Source organism: Lissotriton helveticus, chromosome 1_1 (assembly GCF_964261635.1).
Source record: "Lissotriton helveticus chromosome 1_1, aLisHel1.1, whole genome shotgun sequence".
In the NCBI taxonomy this organism is placed as follows: domain Eukaryota; kingdom Metazoa; phylum Chordata; class Amphibia; order Caudata; family Salamandridae; genus Lissotriton; species Lissotriton helveticus.
The window spans coordinates 1,626,535,324-1,626,558,018 of NC_136057.1; the positions used below are offsets into that span (position 1 = coordinate 1,626,535,324).

A 22,695-nucleotide genomic window follows, 5' to 3' on the forward strand; every position below is an offset into this window, starting at 1 on the left:
GTGTTGTTAAAAAGGAGATAGTCAAAATTCATACTTCGATTAAAAGGCTTACTAGTGATGTTACATCCTAGGTGTAGAGAGAACATTTATTTATTTATTTTATTTATTTTATGTGCTTATATAGCGCCTGAATAGACCCCCAGAGGGGTATCTCCGCGCTTTTGCCATAAGAAGGAGCATGTACTGTACCAGGTCACTACAGGGAGTTGCTGGGGCATGAAGAGTGATTAACTACTAGTGAAAAGGTGGGTTTTAAGGGTTTTTCGAAAGGATAGGTGGTTAGTAATGTGTTTTAATGTAAGGGGAAGGGAGTTCCAGAGAGCAGGTCCAGCATCTCAAATCTTAGTTTCATGACACATAGGTACATTTCATCATATTCACTGCAATCGCATTTATGATATTTATTAACCCTAGTTACTATGCTAGGTTTCACCGGCAAGTTATATATGCTATTTCAAAATACCAAACAGTTTTCGCCAATTAAATGAAGCCAAGACAGAGGTTATGCATTTTGGGAAAGAGAACCAGGCTGGCTAGAAGACAGGTGGCCGTGGGAATTGGGGGTTCCGTCCATCTTAAAAAGGCAGTGATAAATTTAAGCTTTACAATGGATGATAACCTCTAAATGGAAAATCATGTCAAGGGTACATGTGGTAACTGTTTTGGCATACATGGCCACCTTTAGACTGTAAGAAGACTGACTAAGCCATTGATAACTAGCCGTCTGGATTATGGCAATAGGTTAATGTTGGGCATGAAGTCCTCTTTGAGGTCTTACCTTCAGCTTGTACAAAACGTGGCCTCCCGTCTGGTTTGCATTACTAGAATAAGCCTGGTACTCAATTCTTTGCACTGGCTCCCATTCAGGAAAAGTTGTAGTTTTAAACTTCTCGGTCTCTCATTATGGCCTACTAGGGCACAATCCAGTTATATCGCTAGTCCCTTATCTTTTTCTACCATCCAGTTAAGGCTTTAAGGGGGCGTGGCCGAGCCAGCCAAGATGGCGGACGAGCTTTCCTAGTGCTCCGGTCGGCTGCCCGTCACACCGATGGCAAATACCGCCAGCCAAACCGTGCAATACCCCACGCTTCAATGAGGGACTCCCGTAGCCACCTCCGGAGCCTCTGAGAGCAACAGCGCAGCTGGGATGAGCCCGAATGACCTGAGACAGTCGCCGCCGGGACCCACCTAAAATGGCGGCGCCCAGCGACTGAAGCCGGAGGTCCCGAGGCGCTGGAACCGACCTCCTGGTGACAAGCTCTGAAGCTCCCGCTAAGCCCCGGAAGACACCCTACGCGCCCGGTGGGCGCTGTCACCTGACAACAGGAGTTGCGGTACCGCGAGGGGAAAACTCGCGAAGATGGCGGAACTCCCCGATCACTGACCCGTCTGGGCGGTCCGGCGGACCCGAGGGGCTCACAAAACCAGCAAGAACAGGTAGACGGGTCCCCGCGAGGGTGGCCCCCGAGAACGCCGCAGAGTGCGTCCCTGGATATGCCCCTGCTGCCCCCGGGATCGAGGGGCCACTGATGAGGGCCCGAGTGGCGGCGAGGTAACGGCCGCGAAGTCCTCCACACAGCGGCGTCGCCCAGATCGTCCTGCAGAGGAGCCTGACGACGAGGCCCCAGAGGCCTACAGACACGGAGCCATCCTAGGCACAACACCCCCCGGGAGAGCCGCAGCCAAAACAGGTACACTGGCGCGACGGCACACTCGCTCCTGGGCCGGCGACCCACCTGAGCAGCCCCACATACCAACACCAGTGCCGGGACACCCGGCGGCCCGATCGGGGTCCGCTGGGTGCCGGAGAACCGTCACAGTCGCCCCCCTGAGAGACAGTGGAGCTGTAGAAGGTGCGTGGCTGTGGAGGGGCACGCCAGATGACAGCGGGCCTCTCCAGCCCCCGACCCACCTGGACAACCCGGAGCACACCCGGCAACACGTGAGGTGCGAACACGGACCCGGTGCCGCTCCCCAGCTTAGCCGCTTCATTGACAAGGGCCCAGGAAGGCGCGTGACAATGGGCGCCCCAGCTCGCCTGATTCGGCGACATCTGATCTGCCCAACGGGGGATCGGGCGGAGAGGTTACCACCGAGCAGTGATACGTGACTGGAGCCGGGAGATTCCCCTGAGGACATCGCCACGGGAGGCGCGACCCACAAGTGCAGAGGAGACAGGTCGCGGCGTCTCTGGTGGACCACACCGGGCCAGCGGGTCACCCAAGCCACCAAAGGGGAGACCACAGAAAACATTAACCACGACACCGGCGCCGGCCCAGAGACGTTCACCCTCGGCGCAAGCCGAAGACCGGAGGGCCACCGCTGGAGACAGACATGTCAACGAATCTTGATAAAGTGCTAGCTGCCATCGAACACTCCCGGATGTCCATGGAGACCAAATCCGGAGAATTGGCCTCGGACATCACCCTGTTACGAGATGACCACAGGAAATTGGCGGACAGGGTGAACCAGGAAGGACAAACGCTACAAGAACTGAAACCACAAGTTCAGCTAAACCAGAAAGCCATCAAAGAGTTGCAGGACAAAGTTAACTTTCTGGAACGCAAGGCGGACCATTTGGAGGGGCGCTCCCGCCGGAGTAACATAAGTTTGATCAACCTGCCAGAAGGAGTGGAGGGGGCAGACCCCATTCACTACATCGAGACATGGATAAAGACGTTTACCCGAACCCAAGACCTCACGCCATTCTTCTCCGTGGAGAGCGCGCATAGGGTCCCGGCCAGGCGCCCACCGGCTGGTTCCCCACCCAGACCATTCTTGCTAAAGTTGTTACATTACCAAGACAGAGACACGATCCTGCGGGCGGCCAGGCAAGCGAAAGTACTCTGGGTGGAAGATAAAAACGTGATGGTGTTCCCGGACTACTCCTAAGCAGTGCAACGCCAACGCGCCACATTCCAGGCGGTGAAGCAAACCCTGCGCCAACACAGGATCCAGTACGCCCTCCTCTTCCCAGCCCGCCTCAAAATCATATATGAAGACTCGACACTTCTTCACAGATCCAGCGGAGGCGAGGCGCTGGTTAGATCACCACAACCAGAACTTGTCAGAGCGAGGGGGTACACCGTGTAGCTCCTCATCCAGCAGGCGGCGGCTACAATCCAAGAAGGTCACCCTCAAGCAGACGAGTCGCTCGTCGACTCCCAACACCAAACGCGCCCCTGATCTGGAACAAATCATAGCGGATCGACGTAGGGCCCTACAAGCGGCGACGGAGGTCCGGCAGACAGACGTCGAGCTGGAGGAGGATCGAGGCCCCCACATCTTTACATCCGAAGATGAGGGTCAGAGCGACGCCCGCACCTCCAGAGACGGCTCAGCTTCTCCGCCACTGGTAACTCCGCAGACGGCGGATACGCTCATCTGAGGACGGCTGACACGGACCGCGGTAAGACCAAGACACCCAGGCGGGTTCACCAACGGGTGAGACAGCAAAGCACCGAATAAGGTAACGGCGGAAGCAAATGCACACAGTGACGCGGTGCAGCGGGCGGCCAGGCCCTGGGCCCACGGCAGCGCAGCTGCTCCACCCCCTTGCACCAAACGAACTAGAGACAGTACGAGATGTACGGTTTGGACTTATTGTGCCAAGCAATAGGCCCCTTCAGTTGGGACGGTTTCCCAGACGTTGTTATTAATTTACCCCCCTCCCATTTAACTCTGATACCATTACGGGAGCGGACAATTGGTCTCTGAAGGGACATGAGTGGAAGGAGAATAAACTGGCGGGAGTGGCTTTGGTTTTGGGCAGCTGGTGGAGGGAAGACCGACCAACACAACTAGCAGTCTCACATGACGAAAACCCCTAGTACAGACATTACGTTCATCACGCTTAATGTTAGAGGTCTGCACACGACGAGTAAGCGCTTGCAGTCTACGCTTATCTGAAAAGACAGCAGGCCCACATAGCTCTCTTACAAGAGACTCACTTGACGACGACGGAAGCTGGTAGTTAACGGAAAAAGTGAAGGGGCATAGAATGTGCCACAGGGTACTCTGCATTCGCCAGGGGTACATTGATTTGGGTCAGACCGGGCGTCCCCTTTAGAGAGCAAACCAGGGTGGTGGATAGGGAGGGACGCTATGTATTATTAGAAGGGCAACTGGATGGGCAGTCAATCCTAATAGGCAGCATATATGCCCCCAACGTAGAACAAAACGTTTTTTGGACTCGCCTCACGAAAACGTTGGCACACCACACCCATGCCCCATGGCTTTTAGGAGGGGATTACAACTGTGTCTTAGACACGACCCTCGACCGCTCCCGCCCCCCACCGCCGCGCTCACCGCTTTACAAACAAACGGAACTCTTCAATACATGGGTGCAACACTGGGCATTGACTGACACATGGAGGGCGCTAAACCCCACAACGAAATTGTATTCATTTCACTCCGTCCCGCACGACCTCCGAGTGCGTCTAGATAGATTCCTATGCTCGGCTGCCCTACATACCAAAGCTCAGCACACGCACTATCTTGGAAGAGTACTTTCAGACCACGACGCTCATATACTGACCCTTAGATGGAAACCACCCCACCCCCAGTGCCGACATGGAAACTCCCTCGGGAATGCCTAACAGACCAAGTATTCACACACGGACATGGGGAATACTTGCAGGAACACTTCACGCTAAACGCAGGGTCAGCATCCTCCAGCCTCAGAGTGGGACGCGCACAAAGTGACAGCGAGAGGCCACTGCATACAACAGGTAGTGGGGGTGCGTAAGGTCCTAGAATGCTCATTACATGATGCAGAATACGCGCTGGCAACCCTACTAAAGGCGGACGACCGCGGCAAAGCGACCCAGGTGCGCGTAGCTGAGGCCAAAACAAAGTACGCTGAAACATTAAGGGACTTGCATAAATATAACTTCAGGAAATATGCCGCCAGGGTACACCGGGAGGGCAACAGAGGGGGCAAACTTTTGGCCTGGTTAGCTAGACAAGATCCAGATTTGAAACCCATCACGGAAATTACAGACCAGTCCGGTCAGCTCCAGACCTTCCAACTCGCAATCATGCCTGTTTTTTACACATATTACTCTCACATATATCAAGCCCCAAGCCAGAGAGACCCCCGCGCGCTAGACAGCTTCTTTCTCACGCTACCCGTCCCCCAAGTTTCGCCGGAAGTCCAGAAGGACCTGGACCAGAAAATAACACGTACCGAGATTAAAGCAGCGATAGGAACACTAGCCAGGAATAAGGCCCCAGGTATGGACGGCTTCCCCCTCGAATACTACCATACATTCTCAGCTCACCTTGCCCCACGGATGGCCACCATGTTCAAAGACGCGCTCACGGTGGGGGTCCTACCAAGTTCCCTCAGGGAGTCGATAATAGTCTCATTCCTGAAACCACACAGGGACCCCCGGCTCCCGTTGTCTTACAGACCGATCGCACTGCTCAATTCGGACTGTAAAATCTGAGGTAAAATGCTAGCAGTGAGATATGCCCAGGTCATACCCCAGCTGGTCCATCCCGACAAAAATGGGTTTGTGCCGAACCGCAACACGTCTCACAACCTCCGTAGACTATTCCATATCCAGGACGTGTCGCGTGAACGGTTCCCAAATGCAGCCTGCCTAATCTTAGACCTCGAAAAGGCGTTGGATACTCTCCTATGGCCATATCTGTTCGAGGTCCTCACGATAAACAATTTTGGCCCACGCCTGACCGCATACACTAGGCTCCTCTTTTCACAACTCACGTCCAGAGTCCAGATGGGCACTTACATTTCCCCAGAGTTCAAAGTGGAGAGGGGGACCAGGCAAGGATGCCCGTTGTCGCCCCTCTTGTTCGCCCTAGCGGTTGAACCCCTAGCGATACGCCTACGGCGGGAGGGCGAGGGAATTCCTCTGGCGCACACATGGCACTGTGTATCCCTATATGCAGATGACTTTTTAATCTAGGTTCGAGACGCCACGAGCGACCTGACCTGCATCTGGAGAACGCTGGAGGAGTTTGCGGACGTGTCGGGCCTTAAGGTTAACTGGGGGTAATCCTCTGTATACCCACTGAGCCCCCATATGGCCCCTTTCGAAGCCCATGTGGGCGCTCAATCACTTGCATGGAGTGCCGAGGCCCCTCGCTACCTGGGAGTACGGTTGCACCACACCCCAGAGGACATATATGAGGGAAATCATCGCAAAGCCCTAGCCGGACTACGGTCAGCGGTGAGCTTCTGGAAGACGCTCCTGCTGGCACCTATTGGCCGCGTGGCCCTGGCGAAAATGGTTATGGTGCCCAGGGTACTGTACCACTTCGTAAACCTCTCAGTGATCCCGCCACGATCGTTCTTCAAAGAACTGAACACCCTCCTGATGGAGCTGGTGTGGGGAGGAGGCCGGCGACGAGGAGGCTGTCCACACTCTACCTGCCTACCACGGTGGGGGGACTGGTTGCACCGGCATTCGAGGCATACTTTCTAGCGGCCCAACTCCAATGGCTGTCCTAATGGACGGCGGGGCGTCACACAGGGGTGACCACCACAGCCAATGGTCCTATGTCGCAAGCCGCGATCATCCGAATGTTGCTGCCGGGTACTAAACCCATACGAACTCGGCCCTTACAATTGTCCATAGCACGCACCTGTATGATGCGCATCCACCGCATGTCCAAAGCGCAACTGCCATATTCGCCCGTGCTGCCACTAGTGGGCTTCCCACGAGGGGATACATATTACACTCAAGGAACACTTCGTGTCTGGACAGAATTGTCAGTCACGGAGATAGAGTCATTTTTTGAAGGACAGTTAAAAACATTTGCGCAGATGATGGAACAATATGAATTCTCCCCCGGGCAATTCTTACTCCATAGGCAATTAATAGACAGCAGCCGTAGGCACTGGAACCCAGTTGCCGGTGAACCCACGCCACACCCAGTCATCCACACGATTATGCACATGGGTGTAGGGAGACACTTGGTAACTTGGCTCTACAGAGCGGTGCGTTCGCTACTCCTATCTCTCCAATCTTTACGCCAGAAATGGGAGACAGACTTCGGTAGAGTGGTCTATGATAAAGAATGGAGCACAGCCTTTTAATACCCTAAAAAAGTCTCCAGAAATGCCAGATTCCGAAATATACAATTCAACGTCCTCCATAGGGCCTATCTCACACCGGGCCGCCTACAGCGGTTCTTTCCGGAAACTCACTTCGAGTGTCCGCGCTGTCACTCTCCGGGAGCGAATTTCAGATATATGTTCTGGGATTGTCCCACCCTCCGAAGATTCTGGGACACGGTCCATCGAACCCTTGAGGAGGTTACGGCCATCACAACCATGACCACATGGGAGGCATGCGCGCTCGGGATCTTCCGTAGACGGAAAACCGAGAAAATACAATGCCGCTTCCTCTCACTGGCCATCCTTCTGGCAAAACGAGGAATCGCCATGCATTGGAGATCTCCCACGGGGCCACCAGAGGCGGCATTGATAGGCGCAGTGCATAAATGGGGCAAGGTGGAAGAAGAGATACTACGGGAGGAGGAAGTTCGTGGACATCGCAAGCACCCCATATCCCTAGAGTGGGCTCAGTTACTGTATAAATTTACACAGACACGCCCCCAAGAGTCGCCCACTGCCTCGCAGTCCCAGACACGACCAGCCCCACCGGCCCCCACACCTCCATGACATAGCCACAAGCACTACCTGAACATCGTAAATAGCCACGCCCAGCGACCTTTTAGCGACCGGACGCGTGCCAACAAATCCCAACATGCAATTGCGCCCTGCGACCCGGGGGCACCGATACCGTGCCCTAGTACAGAGGCCCACCCCCCCTCCCAATATCCCCCTAGACCCCTCCCCACGTCACCCAGTTCATCCCTAATTTCCTGGAGGAGTTAGAAAGTTACATTTGAGGGGGTATTCCCCCGCGTACATGGTTCACTGGGAAGACCCATACATAATGACGACACAACATCACATGTCACTGCCGATCATGCCCACATAGTCAGAGCTCCCTGCGACATCCTCACAGCAACTGACACCAAGAGTCCGTCCCCTCATTGACATCAGTTGACAGCGTCACACGGACGGTACGGCCTCCCCTCAGGGGGGGTACAAGAGATCCGGAAGGAGGCCACGTGGTAAACGCTACTGGACTGCACGGATAAGGGTGGTCGAAAGACATAAGACCCCGAACTGAGGGGGACCGCAAAGCGACTATCTCTCGAACTATGTACCTATGGTCCTGCATTGCAATGTTTGTCTTCTTTTATAATTACTGTCATGTTGATTATAAAATGCAACCTAAAACCCAATAAACAAATTAAAACAAAAAAATCCAGTTAAGGCTTTAAGGTCCTCTGAAACTGCTCTGACTGATGTAGAATTCGAACCACTCGCAATAAAGGCCTTTCTGTCTCCCTTCTTGCTCCTTACTACTGGAACAAGTTACCTGTACACATTTACTCTAGCAGCGTCTTTCAGCTTTCTAAAAAGCTCATTCAAACCGGGATCTTCAACATCACTTCTTTATAAATGCCAAGGTGAGACTTGCCAATGCCTCCTATTTTAGCTGTTATCACCAGGATACTCCATATGGAGTAAGCAGTGTTTTGCACTATACCAAAACCCTATAGAAGAATTCTTGTGATCAGAAACCCCTTGACCGCTCAGAACACATTCAAATTGATAGAGGTTTTATTTCTAAAAAATATCAAGGCATGCTCAGATAAAGCTAGATTTATGTAACCTTTTTCGTGAGGTGTCAGAAACCGAACTTTAAATACACACGCTACTTAGGCTGCTGCAGTTGTCCCTGCCAAGAAGAATAGATTTTAAAAAGAAAAATCGTTTTTGGGCATTACAACAAGCAATAACCACACTGGCATTGCAGGTTCTAAAAATGATTTATTACACTACTTACATTAAAATGCATGGGTGGTTACCAATCTTAAGGCAGGGACGAGTTACGTATGTGAATATATATATGAAACTCAAATGAAATAAAAATCATGTTTCTCTGATTTATTTTACTCTAAACGTACATCACATAAGGTCAGAATATTTAGCCAAGTGGCATCAGATTGTAGCTTTCTATTTTCAATACAATAAAAATTTTGAATATTATTTATTGATTCACACTTTTGAAAGTTAACTATTCATTTGTATGCTTTACAATATATTGAGATTTTAAAGGATCAGTGGTCAAAAGATGCCCAATTTAAATAGTCTGCTAAGCATAGCCACAGACTAGATTTACATTTGTGATAATTGACAGAACTATCCAAACTCTCCCTACTGTTCTATATACTCACATAAACGAAGGTTTGGCTAAATGTTCGCAGTTTAATACTTGGTGAATCTCAACAAGGAGGATAATAAACAAAAAAGTTAAATGCATTAAGCCAGGCTGCACATTTATCTGCCCATTTATCTGCCCAACGAGTAAGAACTTTAACTCAAATCAGAGCTTGATTTCATTCTGCAATCATACAAATTCCTACCAATGTCTTGCTCGATGCAGCTTTTGTCGTCACAGGAGGATATGTGGTGACTCATCTCAGCTCTCGGAACATGATGACGTGCATTAAAAGGACATGTCGCCAGTTCCCTCTCTACATCAGGATGATTCTGCAAAACAGAAAAAAAAGACTCAATAAGAAAAGCGGTATCAGATGGGCTCCATTCAAGGAAATTCAAAGGTAAGAGTTCGCAACTTGAAAACCATGAACAGATTAGGCAAAAAGGTTTCTCAAATAAAGTTGGCCCACGTTAGTCCTCACTGGTAATCAGTTCAGTCAAAAAAAACTTTATTTCAGTCACTAGGACCATAAAAGTATACAAAAATAATCTAGTGCACTACTACTGGGCTGCGCACCCCCGTTTTGTGGTAGAGTGGGGGGGTGAGGGAACGTGAAAAAGGATGGCTGCACATGGATCGGGTAGTTACGGGACGCACTATTTGGGATCTCCCTTTGCTCCATCGGGCGGCTCGCTCTAAGTGCGCGTATGTAGCAGTGCCCACGAAGACGGTGCTTGACATCTGGGACCGAGTCGCGGTGTCTAGAGGGCTCACTACGTTACCGTCCCCTCACACTCCTATAGCTGCGAATCCGCATTTTCCACCGGCGCATCACTCTCGAGCATTTGAGAGATGGACGACAGGTGATTGCAGGGTGGTCTGCGACCTCTTCAACGGGGGAATGCTCAAAACATTTGATCAATGCCGGGAGGACTCCGCCTGCCGTTGGAAACGCGGCTGCAATACGCTCAGTTGCGCCATTGGGTTTCTACTGAAGAAATGAGCCGGGCAGCCATGCGCGCGTTTATGCCCTTCGAAAAGGTGGCGCGCTCTCTGGGGGGACAGAAAGGCTGGTTGCGCAGATCTATCACATACTGCAGCATCTGCCGCTTGTACCCGTCCACCGATATCAGCATCAATGGTAGACGACGCTTGATACTGACATCGAACCTTCGCAATGGGCCGGAGTGTGGCGCGACATCCCCAAGTTCTTTCGGAGTATCCCGCAGAGGGAAAATGCCTACAAGCTTTTAACACAATGGTAATACACACCCCTGAGGCTAAGTAGGATGTTCCCCTCAACCTCCCCACTATGCTGGAGATGTCAAACTGCGACAGGGGACTTTGTGCATATATGGTGGGCATGCCCGCTCTTAACTGTTTTTTGGAAGGAGGTCCTCAGTCACATTAAAGGGGTGCTGGGGTTTCCTTTGCCTGAGGTGATCAGCACAATACTTTTAGGTATACGGCCTTCTGATCTCAAAGCTCTTACCCTCAGCGACTGGATTCTGACGCTTCAAATGTTGGGAGCGGCCAAGCAGCTTATAGCCCTGTACTGGAAAAGGAGAGATGCGCCCCCCATAACATCCTGGTTTGTGCGTCTCTGGCACACTGTGGCACTGGAACTCCTTACAGTCGCCACCTTCACTTTGAACACCTTGTGCACAGAGTTTTATATGGCTGTCTCTAATTCAATCTATGCAGTGCTGCTTCTAACTGTATATAAGTCCGACCATGAAATTAATGTTATACTATAAAGATGATTGACTATCTTTTCTCATATCAATGAGTGTTTCTCCTTCTTTCCTTACAAGTAATGCTGTATGCATGCATGTTTAATTGTCTACATAGCTTTACCTCTCAGGACATTGTTTCTTTGTTGCACCTTCTTACGTGGAGGCACAGAGGAGACAGATTATGAGCGCTCACTCAGCCGACAAATCAGCCACCATCTTGCCTCCGTTCCGAGGTCGCTGTTCTCTTATAGAGTGACAATGTAGCTTACCCCGCAGGAATGAAGAACATGGAATAACACAATTGATCAAAGCAATAATTTGAACGCATTTTGGAACCTGTATGCTCCATGAAGTTAATGTGACAACATAACCAATACATCGAATGGATAATTCAAACTGTATTACTGTTTTTTTCTAAAAAGATTTCAAAAAGGATTTAATCTTCGAGTGAAGGTCCATTTGGCGCCGAGGGGGGACATTCTACTTGGGGAGTATGCTACAAGGATACTAGTTACTTTCTGGTTCGGAGAACGATACCCCAGGAGCACCTTTTAGCTTATATCAAAAAGAAGAATATTCTGAACATTGACAAACTTCGTTGTGCATGGGCGAACATTACCTCTTGAAGAGTGATCCATATACTTGCATCTGTTCAGAATCCAATATTTTAAGTCTAGTTGGGCACAGAGAACTTGATGGTGTAGATGGGTCGCCACTAATGTTAGTAAATCTCAAACTACACAGAAGAACCTTTAAATTGCAATTGGTTGAACACTTTTTTTAAATCTGAGTCAGTGACTAGGTCTTTGTCTGGTTAGATAAAAACTCTGTCAGAGTCCACACTCCATTTGATGAATTCCACCACTGCAGTGCTACAGGAATGGTGACAAGGAGAAACTTCTGGGGTAGTGTATGTAATGCTGAAAGCTCGAGTAAGGCCATCTTTAGAGAAACTTAATGGAGAAACCCACAATGCCAGTCAAAGGGGGAGGCCCACAGGGACTTAGGAATCAGATAAGAGCTTCTGGCTTCGCCATGATGGCGACTATCAGGAAAATAGGGAGGCCTGGCAAGGTATAAAAGGAGACAGAAGCAGTAGAAAATCAGATATAACCACAACCAATTGGAGTACAGTCATGACCCAAAGTGGTGGGGCCAAGTGGGAAACATCCTACTGCCAAACAGGACAGCCTATGGGTAGGATAAGCACATTTCTAAATTGCTCTACTACAACTCTGAAACAACACTGAGTGGTGCGAGGAAGGATGCAAGACAACCTCCTTTAGTTTTCCACTGGGTATTCTTACCCATCAGGAACTCTAGCTTATACTATGGTCATTAGGAATGCCACATTGGATTCTTATACACAAACTCTGGCCAATGGATACTGTGAATACAACAAGGAGAGCGCATCCAGACCAAAACGATCAGAAGCTTACCAGGACATAGAGGAATTTTTAAATGTACCACCCAGTAGTAATTTTAGAAAAGACTAGACAGTTGGGAAATCCAGTTCCATCAATTATCCTGAACACAGATGGCGCTAGTCACTTTATGAATTACGGCTTCTGAAGAATTCACTTTTTGGTGAAGAGGTTGAGCTTTAAGTTCTATATCATGAGGAGCTCCTGGGTTCGTAGGGAATTTCAGTCACTGAGGTCTGATTTAATGGTGGTGACTGTTGTCGCCACCAACATTCTTGGTCTCGAGAACAACAGTCCCTAAAACCACGTCACTCATATTATAGCACCCATTACTTAATCTCGCTGGGTACTCCTTTCTTAGTAAACCGAGTTAAGCAATTGTTTCAAAAGCAAGTCCTATATGGTAGGTCTTGCTCTTTTAGGACGGAATTTTGTGCCACTGAACTGGGAATGCTCATGTGAAGTCTGAAACCTTGATGCATGGCCATTTTAAACCTTATGATGCACTAATCAATCCTTTGTAATTAGCTGCCACTCAGAGACCAAACAGAAAAGACCGCCAATATGGCTTGGGAGAGCATGCACTAATGCTAGGATTGTCCCAGGAGGTGCGTTTGTGGGTATTGTTGGCCTCCGTGCAAAACAATCATGCAAGTACACAGAGGGCCCAGTAGGACATGGGAAGGGGCCAAGAGCTAGGCTGGTGGTCTGAAGGGTGCATCTTGTGTACTCCCCTTTTTTTGAGTAAGACTACTATCACCTCAACAGACTGCTGAAGACTGACCGACCGTGGTGGCAGTGATTGGTAATACCGGAAGGACTGCCCATATTTACTGTGATCTGCACAGGACATATAGCTCACGTGCCAAACTGAGTGTCACCTACAATGGGGTCATTCACTGTATTAAATGTCAATGGGCCTTAAGACGGGGGAATGTACTTGTGGATTCCACACATTGACAGGCAATTCAGAGTGGATGCCTTAATTGAGATTAAGAATCCTCTAAGGGCCAGTAGGGGGAAGGCAAAGGATCAGTTAAAGTGGATCAATAATGCAACTGAGTGGAGGCAGAAGATTAAGTTGAGTGCACATTGAGGGACTCTCCAGTCCTTAGGGCCTACCACCACTTATCTAGTGGTGGAAGACATTTGGAACGTGGCATAGGCTAGTTAGGGCTTACAAGTCGTGGCTCAGTGGTTAGAGGCGGCAGACTCGGAAGCGGAGATCGGCCGTGGACCAGGGTTCGCTTCCCCTCCTCGGCGGGTCTCGGGCTCAAAATTCCACGGACTCGACAATTCTCGCTCCGGTGCCTACTCGACTCACGGGGTCACACTCTGCGACTCTGGGCAATAGCTTACTTAATCTCCACTACGGCCCCTCGCGGCGGGATGCCTGGCTTTCACCTTGTGGATACCCTGCCGGGGTATCTCACAGGGGAATACCAGGAGGGGTTCCCTAAGCAAGCGCCTTGATACCTTCGGGTGATACGTGCGCTATATAAGTCGCAATGCATACATTTACAAGGCTATCTGTGTATACAGTTGCTAAAATCTGGCTAATGTAACCGACAGTCTCTACTCCAGAAAAAAAAATATAGTGGCAAAAATTGATGAAAGCATTAGTGTACTTTAAACAAGCACCTACTGCTAGAGTAGATACTGCTCATACATGTAAGTAAACATTAAAACACACAAACATAGGTAACGTGACAATCACTTTAGAACTTGCTTACCTTTCTGCACTTTATAATATGATATGGGAACCTGCAGGCCCTGATTTGATGATAAGCATCATACGGACATTGAATCAGTTGTTCCTTATCATAGGAATCCACTGGAAAGAAACAGAAGGAAAAAAAATAATGGAAAGAAGAAAAGCGGAACAGTAATTTCACTGTTAATCTAATTCTTCAACAGACCTGCTTCTTCCCAAGCCACCAGTCTCATTTGCCCTTTCACATTATCAGTGTTAAGGCCTGCTTACATGAACTACATAACCACCATAATATCTTGAGCTACCAATACCAAATAAAAGAAGTAGTTTGGAATTGACCAATCTTAAAATCTTCACTACAATCAAAACCCACCAACTACATCCAGCTGCTAAATCTCAATCTATGTTCAATACACAGGGATTAGTTAGTTTAAAAATGTACATCTTTAGTGCGCATATGACCTTGATAATTTTCCAGTGATTTATTTTGGTCCAGTGATTTATTTTGGACCAGGTCTTTTATCACAGGTTATATTTAGACGCATAATCTGCGCAGAAAAGAGCAGTGTATAATGGTGACCTAGAGGTAGTGTTTACAGTAACCAGTTAATCAGTAAAAGTGAACTGAATATGCACACTGGTCAATACAATACCAAGATGTCAAGGCAAGTAGGTACAACTACATTGAAGATCAGATTGTGGAAGGTGGTTATGGAGATGTCTGGTATTTAAGGGAGAAAGGCGGCAGTCAGTAAGTAAAAAGGATAGTTTTTAATTCTTTATTGAAGGCCTTGTCGAAGAAGCTAGTCTAGGGGATGCAAAGAGAGAAAGCCAACTTCATGTGATTTTAGCTACTCTATCACATAACAGTGTATCAAAATACTAAAGATATAGATTCAATGTGTGCTCTATCATGTATTCAAACATGCACAAATCGATCATGATGTTGAGTGAAGGTATATGTAATACCATCGTTCACAAACGTTTAATGTTTTTTGATATGCTGTTAAAAAAAAAATTCGTACAATAGTAGTCTTGTATAGGTTCAACTTTAGGCTCTTCTTTCAGTTCAACTGGACGCCAATTTATTTTCTTCTTCGAAAGCCGAACATTTGGTGGAACAGCAGTTTCCCTTGGTTTGGGTTTATCCTGGAAGTGAAAAGAAAAATAAATAAAAAAAATAACCTCAGCTGCAAATCTCGAAGTTGCTGACCAAGCCAAACAGGATATTTGTCATTATGGTTTCTACTATTACTTCTTGTACAATTATTAGCACAACACACCAATCAACTCACATTACTTAGACAACATTTTTTTTAAATTCAAATTGACATTAATTTCTTTCATTTACTGAGAAATATAGCCACAAATACCTAAATTCAATTACAACTATGTAGTATTAAGTACATTATTCGGAAGTACATTTGGCCATTGCAGCAGGCTACAAATGTCTTACTTCTAAAAATGTACTTTCCACAAAAAGACGTTTGTGAGTGCATGTATGCAGATTAAGTTATTTTAAATGTTCTCTTGGATCACAAACACGCACAGAGTTGTAAATATCCAAGATCCAACACAGGAGAAAGAAGAATTTTATTTAATAGTTGTTTTGAACAGTGAGGGCTGATCCAAGGTGCGTCAAAACATTTCACAAACGACAGACTTTCACATAAGAAAAAACAAGGCACATTAAAGTAATCACAAAGTGTTAAACGTATAACAGAAATTCAAATTTATAGCAACACCGAATATTAAATACAGCACTGCAAAAAAAACACTAAAAGAAACTGAACGTTTCTTATGGTCCTAAGAAATTAACAGCATTAAAACATCTCAGAAATGTTATGAAAGGAACAGAAGGGTAGAGTGGAAAAAAAGTTAAAACCATTAAAATGTACAAGTTACTGTTTGCTCAGGTAACCGTAATTCATCCTCAAATCGCTGCTCAGGAGCTCTGAAGACGTCAAACATATACACCTTTCTCAGATATACCCTTGGATGCACATCAGGCCCTACTGTAAAACAAACTTCTCCCCAAGGGGCTCCCTATTAGTCGTGAACACTGACTTGTGTCTCCCAAGCAAGGAATACCAACATTTTTTTCTCATTAAGGAAATATGCTTTAATATACAATTAGATAAAAAAAAGATTGACAAATATTCCTACAAAAAATACAAAGGTTACAGCTATTATATAGCGAGGATTTTTTTTTAAATTTAACAATTCACTGAAAAAACCCAAGGTCATAGGGACGTTCTGGGTAGGCTGAAATTTGACTCGTACAAAACCAGAGAAATTCTATGGCAGGACCGGAGGCTTCGGATTATGCCTTTCTTCACTTTATTTTTACAGCAGCAAGGAAAAACCACAAAAACTACTTTTCCCATGAACACTTGGGAAACAGGAAACTGAAACATAAGTCCTTTCTCAGTCTTAGTGCCACAGCAGCTCCCATCATGCTCCTCTGCTGCCTCCTCTTCCTTCGCTGCTCAGCAGCAAGTTATGTGGCTTTTTCGGTTTCTCCTGGGTTTTTGGGGCTCTAAGGGTAGTGTTTTGTCCTGCCAGGCTTGCGCTCATGTTTCTTTGATTTGCAGAGTCCCCTGTTAATCGCGAGACGCTTTGTGCAATCCTCACACGATTTGGTTGCCCAGTTGACAGCGCGGTGAGGTCCTCCCACCGCTAGGGGAGGAGCTTGCAACTCTGTGGCCAGCGCGAGGGAAAGTCGCTTTTACAGCGGTTTTTCCCGCGTTTCCCTCAGATCTTGCCGTTTTTTCCCCTGCCACCCGGAATGGACACCGCAAACATCACTGTGTGTAGGCATCAACGCCCTGTGTGGGTTGTATGGTTCTTTTTTGACACCCTGTGGGGTCGCAAGTAGCACCAGTCGGTTGTGAGTGGTGCAGTGGGACGCTTTTTCCGGGTGTTGCCCTATAGATCTGGAAGGGTGGCAGTGTCCCCTTGGGTTGCCCCCCCCCCTTAAATTGTGTGCTCCTTTTGGTGCCCCCACATTTCCTGGGCTCTCTCCCAGCAAAAAGTTGGTGCCGGTGTCGGCCAAAGGTTAAGGTCTGCGCCATTCCCCGGGTTCCCTGCAGAGCCTGATTTCACTCATCAAGCAGGAGGGCCAAGGCCAGTACCATGAGGAAGATCCTCTGAATTACGTCCCCTGGGACGATGATTTTTATCAGGCAGTAGATCAGGCGATGGTTCCCCTTGAACAGCGAATCACGGCGCGTATGGAGGAGGCGTACGCAAAGCTTGCAGCCCTGATTCCTGCGCCGGCGCCGGCCCCTACCCCGGCCCCATCGCCTCCCCCCCTCCTAATAAGAAACTGTGTCCTGAGGGGGTGAATTCCGAGGTTTTTGACAAGGGTAAGCACGACTTTGCGGCGCATGAGGAACCCCAACCAGCCACTGTGCCCCCGGTTAACCTTCCTCCCTGTACCCCGAGCACAATGTCCCCGGACCCACAGGATGATGGGTATTCACCAGACACGGATGAGGAGGCTTGTTCCTCAAGATCATGGCCCCCGTCGCAGGAGTCTTCCGCTGCAGGTCCTTCAGACATGCTGGACCCGGACGATATTGTCCATCCCCGGTCTTCGGACTGGGTCCCCAGGGAGAAGGTGGCTCTGTATGTGGCAAACCATTTGCGTAAGCCAGTTGATAAGGACTCCCGCAGTAGTCTTAGAGCGGAGTGTCCTCGCCCCCCACCTTAGAGGGAAGGGTGGCGATGACCCGGGATATAGACCCCAAGATGGCGACGTTTCTAGCCAAGTTTGTCAAGTTTGTCAAGGACCCTAGAAAGGGTATCGACAGGTCATGGCGTACCTGCCAAGACAAGTTGTTGGACGCGATCGGTCCCATGACCAAAATTCTGGATATGGCCGAGGAGGCCAAGGTGTCTGGGGACCTTGTTAACACGGAGGTCCTTTCGAATTGGGCACAGCGGGCCATTGTGTTTCTTGGCAAAGCCAATTGCGCGCTCTCTACTGAGAGACGGAGGTCACTTTTGATTAAGATTGACCCTAAGTTGGGTGACCTCGCCTCTGAGGCCGGCGCTGTGGCTCAGGGCGGGCTCTTCGGGGATCCGTTCATCAAAGAGCTTGGAAAATTTGTGGCCACATTTACCTCCCTGGACAGAGTGCAGTCCAATATCAATAAGGTCTTTGCCCCTCGGGTTTTTGACTGGGCCGGACGTGGCAGGGGCCGCTCGTTCGGCCGTGGCAACAGCTCCGAAAGGGGGCAAGGCTCCGGCCGCGGTCAGTTTCAGTCCAACAACCGCTTCAACAACTTCTACCCTACGAGGGGACAGAGATTCCGCGGCCGGGGGGGCCAGAGCGGCCAGCAACAAGGTACTGGAAGAGGTGTGTGCTGCCCTCAGCGAGTTTGCGGGTAGGGGGGAGCTTGGCGCAGTTTTTCCCAGCCTGGGTTGCCCTCACAAGCAACGCTTGGGTGGTGCTGTAGACGGTCCAGGGCTTTCAGATGGAGTTCCATTGTCGTCCTCGTCAGCTACAGCGTCCCCGCTCCATAACTTTCTCACAGCAAGATGCAGGTTTGGTGCACGAAGAGGTTTCCGCCCTCCTCCACAAAGGGGCAATCTGTTGCGTGCGCGAACACCCCGGGATTTCATCAGCAACCTCTTTTTGGTCGACAAGGTCGACGGAGGCAGACGTGCGGTCATCAATTTGAAGGACTTCAACGAGTGGCTGGTGTACCGCCATTTCAAAAGGGGATTCACCTCTTGAGGGATGTTTTACGGCCGTCCGATTGGATGGCCAGGCTCGACTTAAAAGACGCCTATTTGGTGGTCCCGATCTTTCCTCCCCACCGCCATTTCCTACAGTTCAAGTGGGACGGTCAGGTCTACGAGTTCACTACGCTGCCCTTCGGGCTCTCCTTAGCACCGTGGTGCTTCACAAAGGTGCTACACCCGGCGGTGGAGGCTTTGCGGGCACGGGGTGTTAGGATGATCGTGTACCTGGACGACATGCTGTTCATGGACCAATGCCCGGCAGGGTCTGGACTTTGTTATCAACGAGAAGAAGTCTCTTCTGGTTCCAATCCAGTGTGCCACCTTTTTGGGGTTCAACAGACTCTGTATCTGCCACTTTGAGCCTTCCTGCCAGGAAAATGTCAAAGATCAGACACGCGCTGCGCCAGACCTTGGCAAGGACGCTCATATCTCTGCGCCACTTGACGCGTTTGGTGAGCCTCCTGTCGTCCTCGATCCAGGCCATTTTCCCGGGCCCTCTCCAATATCGGGTGATGCAGCGTCTGAAGGCGTATCACCTTCGGAGGGGCCTGACGTACTCTCAGCTCATCCCGCTGTCGGAGGAGGTGAGAGGCGAGATGCAGAGATGGCTGTCGCACATGGAGGCCTGGAACGGCCGTGCGATTTTCGGGTCAGCCCCGGATATAATTATCGAGTCAGACGCCAGTCGGTCCGGTTGGGGGGCCAGGTGCAGTGATTTTTCCACAGGAGGCGCCTGGTCGGCCCAAGAGCAGTCTTTGCATATCAATTGTTTGGAGTTGCTCGCGGGATCTTTTGCAGTCCAGTGTTGGACGAAGGACAAGGTGCAATCATGTGTCCTGCTGCGAATGGACAACGTATCTGCGGTCCGCTATATCAATCATCTGGGTGGGACAAGATCCAAGATGGTGGCGGACCTCGCACAGGATGTTTGGCACTTCTGCCTGGACCATTAGGTGTCTGTCACGGCAGAGTACTTGCCGGGTCGACAGAACGAGGTGGCAGATTGGCACTCCCAGTACCTGCGGGATGGCAGTGTGCGAAAGCTGGACCCTCAGGTCTTTGCGCTGTTGACGGACAAGTGGGGCCCTTTCACGGTGGACCTGTTTGCGTCTCGCCTGGATCATCAACTACCGAGGTACTTCAGTTGGCGTCCGGATCCGTTGGCGGAGGCAACGGACGCCTTCCTCCAGGATTGGTCGGGCGAGAAGGGGTATGCCTTTCCCCCGTTTTCAATGATAACGCGAGTGTCAGCGCTTCTGTGTTGTCAGTTAGCAGAAGTGGTGTTGATCACGCCGTGGTGGAGATCTCAAGTTTGGTTTCCGGTTCTTCTGGAACTTTCTTGGGATTTTCCAATCCTACTCCCCCTCTCTCCTCACATTCTGCTCAGTCCGGAAGGGACTCCCCACCGGTTGGTTCAGGAGGGATCGCTTCAGCTGATGGCTTAGAGGATCTCCGGCGTCGCGGAACGATCCCTGGCCTTTCGGGAAAAGCAGAGGATTTGCTCTCCAGGGCCTGGGTGGATAGCACAACCAAGAGATACCGATCAGCATGGCATAGGTGGCGTCGCTGGTGTGAACGATGAAGTTTCGATCCCGTGGGGGCAGATGTAGTACAGGTCCTTAACTTCCTTGCCGGTCTGGCGGAAGAGGGCCTGGCTTATCGGTCCAACAATACCTTCCGCGATCTCGGCTGGACATGACTTGGTGCAAGGTTCCCCGATTGGGGAGCATCCTTTGGTGTGCAGGTTGTTGAGAGGGATCTGCCTCTCGCTGCCACCTGAACCACACTACTCCGTCCTGTGGAACATGAACAGAGTTCTGAATGTATTCCTTTTGTGGCAACCGAATAGGTTTCTCTCCCGTAAGGAGTTTTCAGCTAAATTGGCAATGTTGTTGTGCCTGGTATCTTGCAGGCGGGTCTCAGACGTACGAGCTCTTGACGTTACAGCCAGAGTTTTTTCCCCGGACGGGGTGTCTTTTACTGTGCACAGGTGAACCAAGACCCTTGCACGGGTCATTTCATACCCAGCTTTTCCTGATTCCCCTAAACTGTGTGTAGTACAGTGCCTCCGTGCTTACGAGGACATGACGGATGATACTCGCCCTCTGGGCGAAAGACAACTTCTCATTGCCCTACGTAAACCGTACAAGGCTGTTTCTTCCCAGACGATAGCCAGATGGGTGCGTTGGGTGCTGCAGGAGGCGGGGATTGATACCAAACAATTCGGGGCTCGCTCTGCAAGAGGAGCTATGGCCTCCAAAGCTTTTGCCCTCGGGCCCGGCTAGAGGATCTGATGAGTGTGGCCGATTGGTCCTCAGATTCCACGTTCAAGAGGTTCTATTTTAAGCCAGTGTTGGAAGTGGCTCTGCTGGTTGTTGACAAGCTTTGAACTGGCATAATCCGAAGCCTCCGATCCTGCCATAGAATGAGAATTTGCCTAGCCTTAGTGCTGGTAAGTTCCAATTCTATTAAGGACTCGGAGGCGAGGATTATCCCTCCCAATGACTTCCAAGAAGTGGACCCTCCCCGTATGGAATGTAAGTAAGCTATTCATGATATTGTTATGCTGTTATGACTGTGGATACATTGTACGCGATGTCTATGTACCTTTGATAGGCTAAAGGGATGGTCAGAGTCTGATGATGCGATCTTTTTCAGGGAATAACGGTCCCAAACAGGATGCGTGAAAATGCCGGAACATGGGCTTCGCGCGAAGGAAGAGGAGGCAGCAGAGGAGCATGATGGGAGTTGCTGTGGCACAAAGACTAAGAAAGGACTTATGTTTCAGTTTCCCGTTTCCCAAGTGTTCATGGGAAAAGTAGTTTTTGTGGTTTTTCCTTGCTGCTGTAAAAATAAAGTGAAGGCATAATCCTCACCTCCGAGTCCTTAATAGAATTGGAACTTACCAGCACTAAGGCTAGGCAAATTCTCATTCAGCAGTTATAACTGAGCTAACTAGAACTTATGCCCCGGCAAAGCACTGCTTATGACCTCACATATGATATCACCCATGACAGGCCCCAGTAACCTTTGGTTTTTTTTCAGTGAATTTCTATGGTTTTAACTAGTAGTCATGTTTGTAGAGTGGGCGGGAAAGGGGGGTGGGGAGGCGGGACCTCCAACCAGCTCTCATGAATCCAGTTGTGTCGCACTTACTAGAGGTAACAGGAGAGCTTGCTGGCCCTTAAGAACCTTCAGCATTCAAGGGAACTTCATCCACCAACCGGTAAAGCACCAGGAGGCACTTTTGCAGAGTGGTTTAGAAAGGGTGCATGGTCTCCACTGTGTGGAACTTACTGAAAGCAACAGGAGGTCTTGTTGACCCCCCCACAAGGACCATCTGGAGCCAAGGGGACCTTATCCCCAACTAACAGTTCACCAGGAGGCGCATTTGCAGAGTGGTGAAGAAAGGGGCAGGGGCTTGGATAACTGTCCGGTCTTTTTTTTGTTGTTTTAATTCAGAGAGGGGAGGCCGCGTGGACAGGCATATTTTGAATAGAGGAGGGGTGCCGAGCGACCCCCCCCTCCTCCCTTGGCGATTTCAGCCCCGGGAACCACATCCCCAGGGGCCCCGCCTCGTGTGGGTACCATGCTCTCCATCCATATTAAGGTTTTATTTTGCCTCATGGAGGTGGTGGTCTCCGAGGCTGCTGGGGGCTCTGTGGGCCCCTCACACAGACTTCAGATTTTGCCCTGGTGAATGGCGGTCCCCAGGACACAGGGGTTGCCGATCAGGCATCCGCCACATTTCTGTTTAAAACAAGCCTTTGGGAGGTGGCGGTCCCAGAGGGAGGTTG

The 22,695-nt window shown here is 49.6% G+C and overlaps 1 protein-coding gene across 1 annotated transcript in view; it reads right to left on the minus strand.

Annotated features, from left to right (window-relative positions):
- LOC144829382 (gametocyte-specific factor 1-like) overlaps nucleotides 1-22,695 on the minus strand; it is a 513,976-nt gene that overhangs the window by 369,075 nt on the left and 122,206 nt on the right. The window contains exons 3-5 of the mRNA XM_078688479.1: nucleotides 15,172-15,295; nucleotides 14,166-14,266; nucleotides 9,475-9,601 (exon numbers count right to left, since the gene is read on the minus strand). Coding sequence (XP_078544605.1) covers nucleotides 9,475-9,601; nucleotides 14,166-14,266; nucleotides 15,172-15,295 — 352 coding nt within the window. The remainder of the gene's footprint in view (nucleotides 1-9,474; nucleotides 9,602-14,165; nucleotides 14,267-15,171; nucleotides 15,296-22,695) is intronic.